General features: G+C 47.2%; 1 protein-coding gene across 1 annotated transcript in view; it reads left to right on the top strand.

The window, feature by feature from the left end:
- The window catches only part of LOC147621185 (uncharacterized), a 53,836-nt gene extending 42,413 nt beyond the window's left edge, over positions 1-11,423 (top strand). The window contains exons 3-4 of the mRNA XM_086823912.1: positions 10,759-10,826; positions 10,908-11,423. Of these exons, the coding sequence (XP_086680038.1) occupies positions 10,759-10,826; positions 10,908-11,216 (377 nt within the window). The 3' untranslated portion in view covers positions 11,217-11,423. The remainder of the gene's footprint in view (positions 1-10,758; positions 10,827-10,907) is intronic.
- Positions 11,424-11,636: the final 213 nt, after the last annotated feature.

Raw genomic sequence — 11,636 nt, forward strand, 5'->3', positions numbered from 1 at the left:
CATCTAGTGCCTCTCGTGGGTCTGATGCCCTGCGAGGAAGACACAAGCCCCTTGAAAGGGTTAATGATAGTGAATCAAAGGGTCAACTGTCTCTAGGAAAGACAGTCATGCTTGAACAAGAGCCTGATGCAATGAGGGCTGAAATGGAACATATGAGAAAACTTTTGCAGGCTCAAGAGCAAGAGTTAAAGTTTTTGCATGAAGATCCCCATGTGCAAAGTGCTATTGAAGCCAGGAAGGCTGATGCAATGGACTTTTGAGTCCATGGCACGGGAAGTGGGCAAGAAGCCGAGGGAGTTAGCACTTGCCTACCTCCTCCGCAAAGGTGATATCAAAGAGGGGGATGACGGAGAGCTGAAATTCAGAAATCCACCTCGTTTGAAGCATGGAGATCCCGCATCTCAAAGGCTGAAATCTTTAATGCAAAAGGCAGAGGTGACAGTCACCTCTCGACATGCATCTTCTCCACAAGGCACTAAGCCTGACAGATATATGTATGCCAGTGCTCATGGAGGGCATGAAAGTCACATGCATTCAAGACATGTATCTCTTGGTAAGGGTGACAGGTTTGCTGCTAGAAAAATTTTGCCTTCTGAGTTGTCTCATGGAGAGACATTACCATATGCAGGTAAGTCACATGCATCTGAGTTTCAAGTTTGTGGAGCACATGCCACCGTGCCTCATGAAACTTCTATGACGGCCCATGGAGCCCATGGAGATAGGGCTACCCCGTTGGATAAAGGGAAAAGAAAAAGAGAAGACCATGAGCCTCATGCCAGAAAGCTCAAGGAATTCAAAGCAAGTGACAAATCTGTCAAGTTTGATGTCTTTCATGGTGAACATGATGCTTCTAAAGTGTTAGCATTTGTGGCACAGTTCGACATTGCTTTTAGCGATGAGGACTTTACAGAAAAGTCTAAAGTACGCCATGCTAGCATGTTTTTGAAAGGGACCGCTGCTCATTGGTGGATCACTGAAAAGATCACCAAGGATCCCATCTCCACTTGGAAGGAATTTAAAGACAGATTCTATGCTCAGTTTTTGCCACCAAATGCGGAGCAAACTCTCACTCAAAAGTGGGACAGGCTGGAACAAAGAGATAATGAAAGCGTGCAACAGTATGTTAACAAATTCTGGAAAGTGTTGCTGGAAGTAACTCCCTTTATGCAAATCACTGAGGATGAAAGAAAGAGGAAGTTTCATTCTGGACTGCAACCAGCATATCAATCGGGCATAGAATTGCACCCGAAACATACTTTGCAACAACTCACAGCTTCTGCTCTTGCTACGCAGCAATTGGTGCTCAAGATTAAGCAGGATCAAGGAGGTTCCAAGGGGAAAGACAAGGCTGTCCCAAATCTACAAAAGGGTGGACAGCCACCTGAAAAGAACTTCCGGGAGCCCTACAAGGGTAGTAAAGTTGAAAATAACACATCTAAAGATCAGGGCCCAAGGAAGAACAAATTCAGCTTAACCCCGGAGCAAAGAGAGCAATATGCCAAGGATGGAAAATGCTTTTCTTGTGGTAGCAAAGACCACATGTTTCGACAATGCCCAGATCGCAAACCAAAGCACGAGGACAAGCACACCAAAGCTAATGTACATGCAGTTCCTGATGTGCAAGGAAATACAAGTCATGATGCAAAAGAATGGTTTGCAAGGCTTGGGGGCAAATCAAGGATCAGCCCGCCTTATTCATGTTTGATGACTGTAGTCACCAATTGGCCGACCATTTGGTCTAGCTCCAGTTTTTGTGTCTCGTTCACTTGAGGCCAGGCTAGTGTCTCATGTGAAGAGGCCAGTATTTTGCTGACATGAACGGGAGCCAGACTGGTGCCACCCGTGTGTTAGCAGGACGGTGTCGTATGGACGGGAGCCAGACTGGTGCCACCCGTGTATGACCTGGACTGTGTTCGACCCATGGGACTGTCACGCCATGAAAGAGCCAGTATTCGTGCCGTGTTTTGCCTATGGGACTGTCACTCCATAGGGAGACTCGTGCCTGGAACTGTGTCTTACCTATGGGACCGTCACTCCATAGGAAGACCAGGTTTTTATGTTTTACGTCGTGCCAGTTTTGTGCTGACAGATATTTTGTACTTGTTCCATGAACGGGAGATATGTCCATGTTACTATTTGCACATGCACACATGTTTTGCATGTTTGAAACTGTTTTCGCATGACATGTATTTTTGTGTTTGCCTGCTTGACGTGTTACTTACTGAGCGGGGACGCCTGCCAGTGAGTCGTGAAGTCTGTTCTGTATTCTGACAAGTTTTGGTGCATGTGAACAGGTGGTAAGTATATGGCACATGTTATTTAAATATTTTATATTCTAACCCTTTGTTTTATAAGGTTAAATGTTCACATTCACTTAAAAGTGGGCACCCCCTTTGGGCACCCACTTAGGGGCCAAGGTGGGGAGCCCCACTTAAGTGTGTGTGTGGGGGTGGGTGCATGGTCACCTACCCACACTGGTCACCCACATGCAAGCGTGGAAATCACTATAGTGTAACCCCACTTTAATTTTATAAAAAAAACGACCACCTTTGGTAGTACATCCATCGGCGATCTTTGGGTTGTTTTGTTGGCTGACGGCTGCGCTAATCCTCCAAGCGGCGACTGTGCTCTCTGCACTGCAAGCAAGCGCAACTCTCATCCAGGCGATTGGCTGCTACTCCTTGCAGGCTGTGCTGCCTCCTCTTGCAGGCAGCTGCGTGCGTGTGTGTGTGTCCTCTCCCTTCATAACAGGCTGCGCATGCTCTTCTACTGGCGGCTGTATATGCTACAGGTGGCTGCGCATACTCTTCTACAGGCGCCTACCCCATGTCCTCTCCTACAGGTGGGCTGCGCAGGTTGCAGCCAGGCGTAGCTGAACTGCACACCCAGCAGGCTGCCCTCTTTGCGCCAGTTATCTCAGGCGGCTGTTTATGGCTGCACACAACCAGGCGGCTGGGGTCTATATAAGTGGCTGAATTTTCTGCACTACAAGCAACACAGGCTGCAGACGACTTCTACAAACAGACCACGCCTTTGCTCTTCCATAGTCGGCTGCTCCTCTACGCCATCTCCAGCAGCAGGCAACTCCAAGCGACTCTGTGTGTATTCTTACAGTCAGGTGGCTACATCCTTGGTATCCTCCACTAATAACTGCACACATGGGTATTGGACTTCCCTCTGCCATCCACAAGTAAGTGAATTTTCAGATTTAAATAAAGTACTTTGTGTTAAATCTGATAAGGGATTCATCCCCCACGGTAACACCCGTTCGGTGCCGGGTAGTCCAAGCTCTATTGGAGAACCTTGGTCCAAAGGTGCTGAGATCGGGAGAGCCAGGCGTTAGTACGAGAGCACCTGTTTGTGCGTGGTCTCGGAACACCAGTGAGGTGCTCTCCACGGAGTCCAGTGAAAGCACAGGACCGTAGAGACTGGACCACACTAATGGTCATTTTGCTTCGAGCATCTACATCGAATTTCGACTTCGAGCCTATTTGTTTGGTACTGTATTCATATGTACATGGACATCATCTGGTTCTTGGAACCCATGGAGCATTGTATTTGTTAAATACTCCCAATAAATATATCATATATTGAGGGGGGGGGTCGGCCTGTTCCGGCCCCAGTGCTGGTGTCCATCTTTCCATTTCATTTTCATTTCAATTTCAAGTTGTATTAAGTTGTCCATTTCAAATTGTGGTTTTAAAGTTGTGCTATTAAGCGTGTGGGTGTCCAACGGAGTCTTCCCACTTGACGGGATCGGTTTCAGGGAGGGAAGGACCGATGCCAACAATCTAGCCATAGGAGCTGTCCTCCAATAGGAAGGACACCCAGTGGCTAATTATAGCCGAAAATTAAATGATGCAGAAAAGAATTATTTTGTGTATGACAAAGAGCTATTGGGGGTGATGACAACGCTTAAACATTGGAAACATTTCCTTTACGAGAGAGAGTTTACAGTTAAGACATTTCATCAGGCATTGAAATGTTGGAAACCATGCCTAGTGCCCAATGGAGGGACAGGCAAGCCATATGGAGTCACATCTTCCAACAGTTCGGAGGTATAATTGAATATATCCTTGGCTCAAATAACCCCGTTGCCGATGCTCACAGTCGAAAAGGCACGATTCAAAATTTATAGGAGTCCCAATGTGCTTGAAATATAGGGAAAAGATCTTGACACTATGAAGGCACAATACGAGGATTCGTTGGAATTTGGGACTCAATATAGATTGGCCCTACAAGCAAAATCGGGTCACTATCCAGGGCATATGAGGCATAGGCTGCTAGTCTATTAGCACTCGGTCGGCCAGCATCAAGGTCACCAGCAGCAAGTCCGGCAGCAACTAACAGTTGGCAAGATCACACGGGCAGCAAGGGAGAAAGGTGCAGCATTTAATGCTGCAATATAGCATTTTTGTCCAATATCTGTTGGTCGATAGTCCTTCCCTGGACCGACCAGCATCCTTAGTTCATACATAAGCAGCTCCTAATAATCAACATAAATCATCCATCGTTCACATTCAGTTCTCAGCATTTCCAGCAGGTCAAAGGTGCCTACAGCCATTGGCTGCTTTGTGCATACTCTCAGCAGTATTTCCAAGGCTGCATATGTGCATCCCTCAGTTTTGGGATTGCATAGTGATCATTGAAGAGCAATTCAAAGGAGCTTGGACAGCATCTGGATCAGCCTGCGTTTGGTCTTCTTCGTCCTTGCATTTGGAAGCCCTCAGTCATCATTCATATTCATTGTAAAAGTTGTCTAAAGAAATATATACAGATAGTCATGCTTGCATGGGGGGGGGGGGGGGGGGGGGGTGGGGGGGGGGGTGTGGTCCCTTCAATGGGTAAATTGGGACCCAATATTGTGTCGACTACTATTTGCTTTCTATCTCTTCTCTTCTCTCAAAGTGGAATTGCACAGACTCACGGGTGTAAAGAAGGCTTTGCCTATTTCATGCTACATAGTTTTTTTTCTCGGGAAAAAGATCCTTCTATTAGCTAACAAAAAACTAGCTTCAAGGTTGTCATGGCTTATAAGGAGGAAGGTGGGGGGCTAGCCCTTCAGGTCTCTCACCTTTGCATTTCAGCAGTCCTAGTCCCATCTACTGATCACTCGAGTCCGGGCTCATGCCTAAGATGGGAGATTTGCAGTAGCATTGCAACCTGGCACATATGGAGAGCTAGATGCACCGAAGCCATCGAGGGTACCCATACTCCGCCCGCGGAGTCCATCAAGAGCATTTGCCTCGACATCATTCATACCCTCCACAGTTAGTGGGGGAATTTTGCAGGGTGGCTCAGACCGAATGCGGAAGCGACGGGAAGCCTTCTTGAGGCTCTGGCGGCCTGGCCCTTTTCTAAGAGAGGTGGGGATACCCCCCCCCCCCTCCCCCCCCTTTTTCTCCCCTGTATGACATAGCCTTCTCCTCATAGAGTGGCCAGCCGGAAGAGGAGCATCTTTCTCCACCTTTTGATTCTCTAATCCCCGCCCCGTACACGGAGGCAGGTTGGTATCTAGCCCTTCATGGTTGTATTTAGCCTCAGCCTCTGTGGCCCAAGCAACAGTGCCCCATGAAATGATATGGGTCGAGGACCTGTCCATCGGGAGAATCCAATGCCAAACCTGCTGAGCCTTCGGGCAATCCCAGAGATAGTGTAGTGAGACTCCCAAGGGTGGCTGCACCCTGGAGAGGCTGCTGATTGACCACCAATGGCTAACCACGTGCCAACCGCCAAGCTCCTTTGAGCCAGCAGCCAAAGAAAGAGGGCAATCTATGTGGCCGAAAACTGTCCCAAAAGCTTCTTCCAAAAATCTGCGACAAAAAGGTTGTGAGAGGCCCTGTGACTGCCAATGTACTGCTGCATGCTACATAGTTTGCATGTTTCACATGTGGATTTCTGCACAAAGTTCAGTCAGTAATTATAGAAATTTATGGGCTGGCTCAGTCACTAGATTTTCAAGAGGAGCTCTAATGAAGGTTGCTTCTTCTTTTAGTTTCTTTTTTTTTTATAAACTGACCATTACTACTTGTTTGCCCATTTCACATGTGGATTTCTCCATGAAGTTCAGCAAGTTATTATAGAAATTTACGGGCTGGTTCCCTCTGGTGGCTTGTCATCTGCTTCCTGTGAGGTAGGCTACAAGATAGGGTTTCATCCGAAGCTGCAAGGTTTCTCTTCTTACACAGGCTGCTTGGGCTTGGTCAGATAATGGGGTATTGGGCATTTAAGTTGGATGGACATGCAGCTTGTTTTTGGAGTTCCAAAATTGCAGGCCAATCAGAATAAGTCTTTGCTGTCAGAATAAAGAAAGGGGCTGATCACTGTCCAACCAGTAGGTAGGGGTGTTTATATTATAAAAGGGGTTCCGTTTGGTGGTTGGAGAACCAGTGTGACGGGAAAATTTGAAAGAGTTCGGTGTACTTGTCACAGTGGCTCTGGTGGGGTAAAACCCTTCTGTGCAGGTTTAGGAACCATTCTAACAAACAAAAACAACTCCCCAGTTCTGTTATACACACCTCACTGACGTGCAGGCCTCTTTTGTTGATTCTTGTCCTGGCAGCATAGTTACCGCGGAACGGCGTTCCGCCTTTCCTGGAACGCCGGAACGCCGCTCCGAATCGCATGGCGTGCCCGGAACGTGGAAACGGGAGCCGGAACGGGCCAGTTGCCGGGGAGCGTGGCGGAACGCAAGTCGGAACGCCGGAACGCTAGGGCGGAACGCACGCTCTGGGCGTTCCGGAAAAAGTGTCATTTCGCTAGTCGCCGGCGGCCTTTTTTTCCCAGCGTACGGCGGTTTTTCGCTTTTTTCGCTTGCTTCGTTGGCTGCGCCTGCTTCGTTGGCTGCGCCTGCAACGTTGGCTGCTCTCCATACCACTCCACGCTGCCCCCTTCAACCTTGGCTGCCCCGGCCCCCCTTGGCTGCCCCACAGCCTACAGGCACACTCTCCATTCCACCTTCCTCTTGGCTGCCCGGGCCTGCAGGCTGCCCCACACTCTCCCTACCGAGCCTTGGCAAGTTGGCTGCCCCAGACTGCACAGTGCACACTTGTCACTCTCCCTACCTCCTCTTGGCCCCTTCTTTTGCTCGGGTGGCACTCGTGACTCGAGTCTTGAGCACTCAGCAGGTAAGATTTAAAATTTACGCAATGAACATTGGATTTTGGAGATTCTAGTTTGCTGCGTTTTTTTCCACTTTGTGGACACTTTACTTATGTCTCATGCAAGGGCATTTTGCATGTTTTTTTAATTTTCAGCCATTTATCAATTTCAATGGCACCTCCTCGTGGCATAGATGCAGAAAACAGATCCCCTTGGTGGAATGAGGTGGATCTTGTGTCCAGATATGATAGTGCAAGAGGAGGAGGGTCACGCAAGTGGAAGTGCCACTTTTGTGGATCCATTAAGACTGGAGGCACGGATCGTGTGCGAGCCCATTTGTTGGGGGTTAGAGGCAAAGGCATTTCTGTTTGCCCTATAGTGTCAGGAGCAGATATCATACGATTGCAGGCACTTGCAGATAGACTTGATGCAGCAGGGAGTCGGCCCTCTGTTCTTGATCCTCGAGGTACATCATCATCAGCTACACCTGCAGGCGTGGCATCTTCAGCGAGTGCATCTACTCCATTATTTGGGGCTGCTCCACAGCCATCCGCACATGGAACAAATGCTTCCCAGACCCAGGCTTCACGAGGTCCAGTGCAGGCTAGTCTTGTGGCATCATGGCACCCTGGGAGGAGGGCACAAGTAGATGCATCAGTGGCACGGTTCTTTTATGCTGCAGATGTTCCTTTGGTAAAGGCCCGCAACCCATACTTTGCAGATATGGTGAAGGAGATTGCTTCTTTCGGACCTGGCTATGCTCCACCTTCATCCGAGGCATTGCGCACTACACTTCTAGCCACAGAGAGGACGGCCATAGAGGATGCCTTGGGACCCATTCAGGATGTATGGCGTAGATGTGGCGTCACTATCATGGGTGATGGTTGGAGTGACACCTAGAGCCGCTCCATTCAGGGTATCCTTGCCTACTCCAGAGGATGTAGCTTTTTTATTAAAGCTATTGACAATTCAGAGGCGGGCAAAACTGCAGAGAGATTGGCAAATATTTGGAGTGAAGCCATTGAGTACGTGGGTCCCAATAATGTCATCCAGTTTGTTTCTGATGGAGAGAACTCAAACAGGGCAGCAGGGAGGATCATTGAGGATAGGTACCCACATATTTGCTTCACTCCTTGCATGTCACATGGGCTCAACAATCTCCTCAAAGATATTGGTAAGATGCAGTATTGAAATGGGCAATCACATTGTTTCATTTATCACTCGCCACCACTACATTTTGGCTGTATATCGACAGAGATCCCCAAAGGATCTCTTAAAGTATTCAGATACACGCTTTGCATATAATTTCCTTATGCTAAAGCGTCTTTTTGAAGTGAAGAATCATTTGAGGCAGCTTGTAGTTTGTGAGGAGTGGGATGCATGGCGAGAGCGTACCTCAGTGGCAGGTATTCGATGCAGGTCCATTGTGCTTGATGACACTTTTTGGGACACTGTTGAGGTATTGTTGCAGGTTGTGCGGCCAATCATTCTTATGTTGAGGCTTCTTGATGGAGATGAGCCTTGCATTGGCAAGGTGTATGAGGGGATGGACAGGATGATTGAGAGAATCCTATCTCTACAGACTTTGGATGGGGGTAGGAGACAGGAGCTATCTCGTCTTGCGACAAGCAGGTGGACAGAGTATCACTCTGCATTAGAGGCTGCTGCATTTGTGGTGGATCCAGAATTTCAAGGCAAAGGACAAGAGACAGATGCAGAGGTTGTGCAGGGTTGGGAGGATATCTTGAGGAAGCTTGTACCCAGTGCAGATGATAGGAGGAGGGTTCGTGAAGACCTTTCCTTCTATCGACAAAAGAGAGGCCTCTTCGCTTTGCAGGATGCACAGAATGATAGGTTCAAGATATCCAGTGCACGGTGGTGGGAGGATTATGGGGCAGATACACCATTGTTGCAAAGATTGGCCATTCGAGTGCTTAGCCAGGGTGCTAGCTCCTCGCCATGTGAGCGCTTATGGAGCAGTTTTGGAAACATTGCAAGCAAGAAGAGGAACAGGCTTGGTGTCCAGAAGGCAAATGACCTTGTATTTGTTAATGCAAACTTGCGTTTGCTTAACAAGTTCAGGGCTGAGTGTACTCCAGAGCCATTTATTGGATTTTGCCTTGATCTTGATGACAATGATGGTGAGGATCAGCCAGAGGGAGACGATGATGTGGAGCAGCATGAGGATGAGCAGACTGAGGGACAGCCTGGATAGGAGGATGAGATCCCACTTGCTGATGACTAGTCTTTGACTCACCAGTTACCTTGGCCCTTGAGGCTAGTTTTGTACTTGTCATGCGATGTACTTTCTTTTTCAGTTTCTATATATCCAGATTCCACATGCGATGTACTTTCTTTTCAGTTTCTATTTGGAGTCTGGACTCTTCAAATTTTTAATGTTTAAGACTTTAAAGTTTAATCTTGGATATTTTAAATGTTTTGTCATTTTAGTCCTAAATGCCGACATGTCATATGACGTGGCGTTCCGCGACGTTCCCGATCCGCTCCCGTTCCCGTTCCCGCTCCCGCTCCTGTTCCAGCATCCGACGTTCCCGGAACGTTCCCGTTCCATGGTAACTATGCCTGGCAGCCCCCAAATCGCACACTTCGTGTTAGAAGCCATCAGTAGCACACGGCTTCTTTAAGACCTGCAGCCCTCGTGGACTTCGATTACTCCATGCTTTCACATGGCCTTCATAGCTTCTAATTGGCTGGCCAAAATGATCAGTATGACCTTCATCATTCTTCTCTCCATGGTGGCTTCAACCTTTCTGCTTTCATTTTATCCACTTAGAGGCCTAAGCCCTCTAAGGTCTATGCACTTTCATAACCAGCTTCCAGATCATCGACCCTTGATACCACAAGGGCTCCACTCCTTGCAAAACACCCACGCTAGGCCCTTACAACTACGATTGACATGTTGCATTCTGGATCCAAAGAAGAAGTCCTCGCACACATGTACAATTTGACAAAACACATGTACAGTTTTATTTGTTTGGGATTTTGTAAATATTTGATGTTTGGAGCATGTGTGTGCACTGTGGACAAGGCTTGATGAAGCTGCCCCTTCTTTTTATGTTAAGATATCCAAGTAGCCATGCCATGAATAGGGTAAATGCAGGAGGAGTACGGGATCTTGTCAGGCCAAACGAGAGGTGAATCGAATACCTTACGGGTGAGCTAGGTCTTACACTCTTCTGCATGCGAATAAAGTTTTAAACCTTGTGGGCCTTGGGGTATGTTAAATAAAGGTGGGCTATTGCTGTAAGGAAGTCGAGGACACGTGAAGGTAATGGGAGCCAAAGTTATGATTCTATGTATGCACTGATAACCCTTTCACGAGGATTTTATCCTACTCTGAACCATTGTGACCTATGCTCGAATATCTCTAATTTTTTTTCATCACACCAACTATGAAGGGAACTGCGTGCAAGAGCAATAAATAGCACGTGTGAGAATCAGCTTTAGGAGCCAATAAGCCTTTTTCCATTGTAACAAGGAGTCTTGTCGAGCTGATTTTGTATTGCTGTTCAGTTAAGTTATGGAAATGTGCCCAAGGGGGTTTGTTGGAACCTGTACTTGGTGTTTTGTTTGTGTACTTCGTGTTTTTGATGTTAACCTGTTTTGCTTACAAGAGAATGTCAACCGTTGTGCCAGCTTGGGTCAACCGTTTTGCAAATGCTGGAGAAACTGCAGTTGAAGTTGCAGAAACAACAATGAAACGGGTATGATTTGGATTATTGGTACGAAAAAACTTATAGTTTTGAAACAATTTACTCCAAGATTGTTTTTGCTTCATTGTGCAGCTGAGGCAGGCAAAGACTGAAGTGGTGTCAGCAAGTAAAGTCGCATACCGTGCTCTGTTCGGTGGTGCATCTACTTCTGCAGTAAGTCCCGACCCTGGGTTGCTGGAGACCTCTGCATCAAACGGAAGTGGAGGGAATGTATCACGTTTTCCCTTTATCAAAACACCTGTAAGCTTGTTCTCAAAGATGGGTCTCGGCTTTGCAAGTCAATCTATGAATGAAAGGGCACAGGCAGAGGATCCTTCAAGTAATGGAAAAGATAGTACTCACTCTCATTATAATGGAATCCTAGAGCCTCCACCTTCTTGAGAGTGAGTACTATCTTTGTCAAGTCTTGGATGTAGTTGCAGGACAAGAACATAACACAAAGGGCCCCGAACATGAACACTAACGTTCTTTTTAACTCATGCACATGGATATGCCATAAGGTGGTACACCAAGGATGCACCTGTATGTGCAGAGCTTGAGATAGTTGATGTTGTTGTGTGTTGTCATGTAGCAACGATTCTTTGCCTATAGAAGGCTGTTTAAATTCTGGAATGTGCAGCCACGTATGGTCAATGATGTGCTTTGTTGTGAAGGAAAGAGGAAATTGTTTTCTTGGTCTCTGTGAAATTATTAGGTTGTTTATTTAGTCCAACACACTGATGGCTGGTTTGGGTAATAATTTGTACTTGATAAAGCACTTTAGGCATGTTGCAATGGAGCTTTCTGATAAACACAAAGTAA

This window comes from Cibotium barometz, chromosome 30 (assembly GCF_041138505.1).
Source record: "Cibotium barometz isolate CiBa-2024 chromosome 30, ASM4113850v1, whole genome shotgun sequence".
Taxonomy (NCBI): domain Eukaryota; kingdom Viridiplantae; phylum Streptophyta; class Polypodiopsida; order Cyatheales; family Cibotiaceae; genus Cibotium; species Cibotium barometz.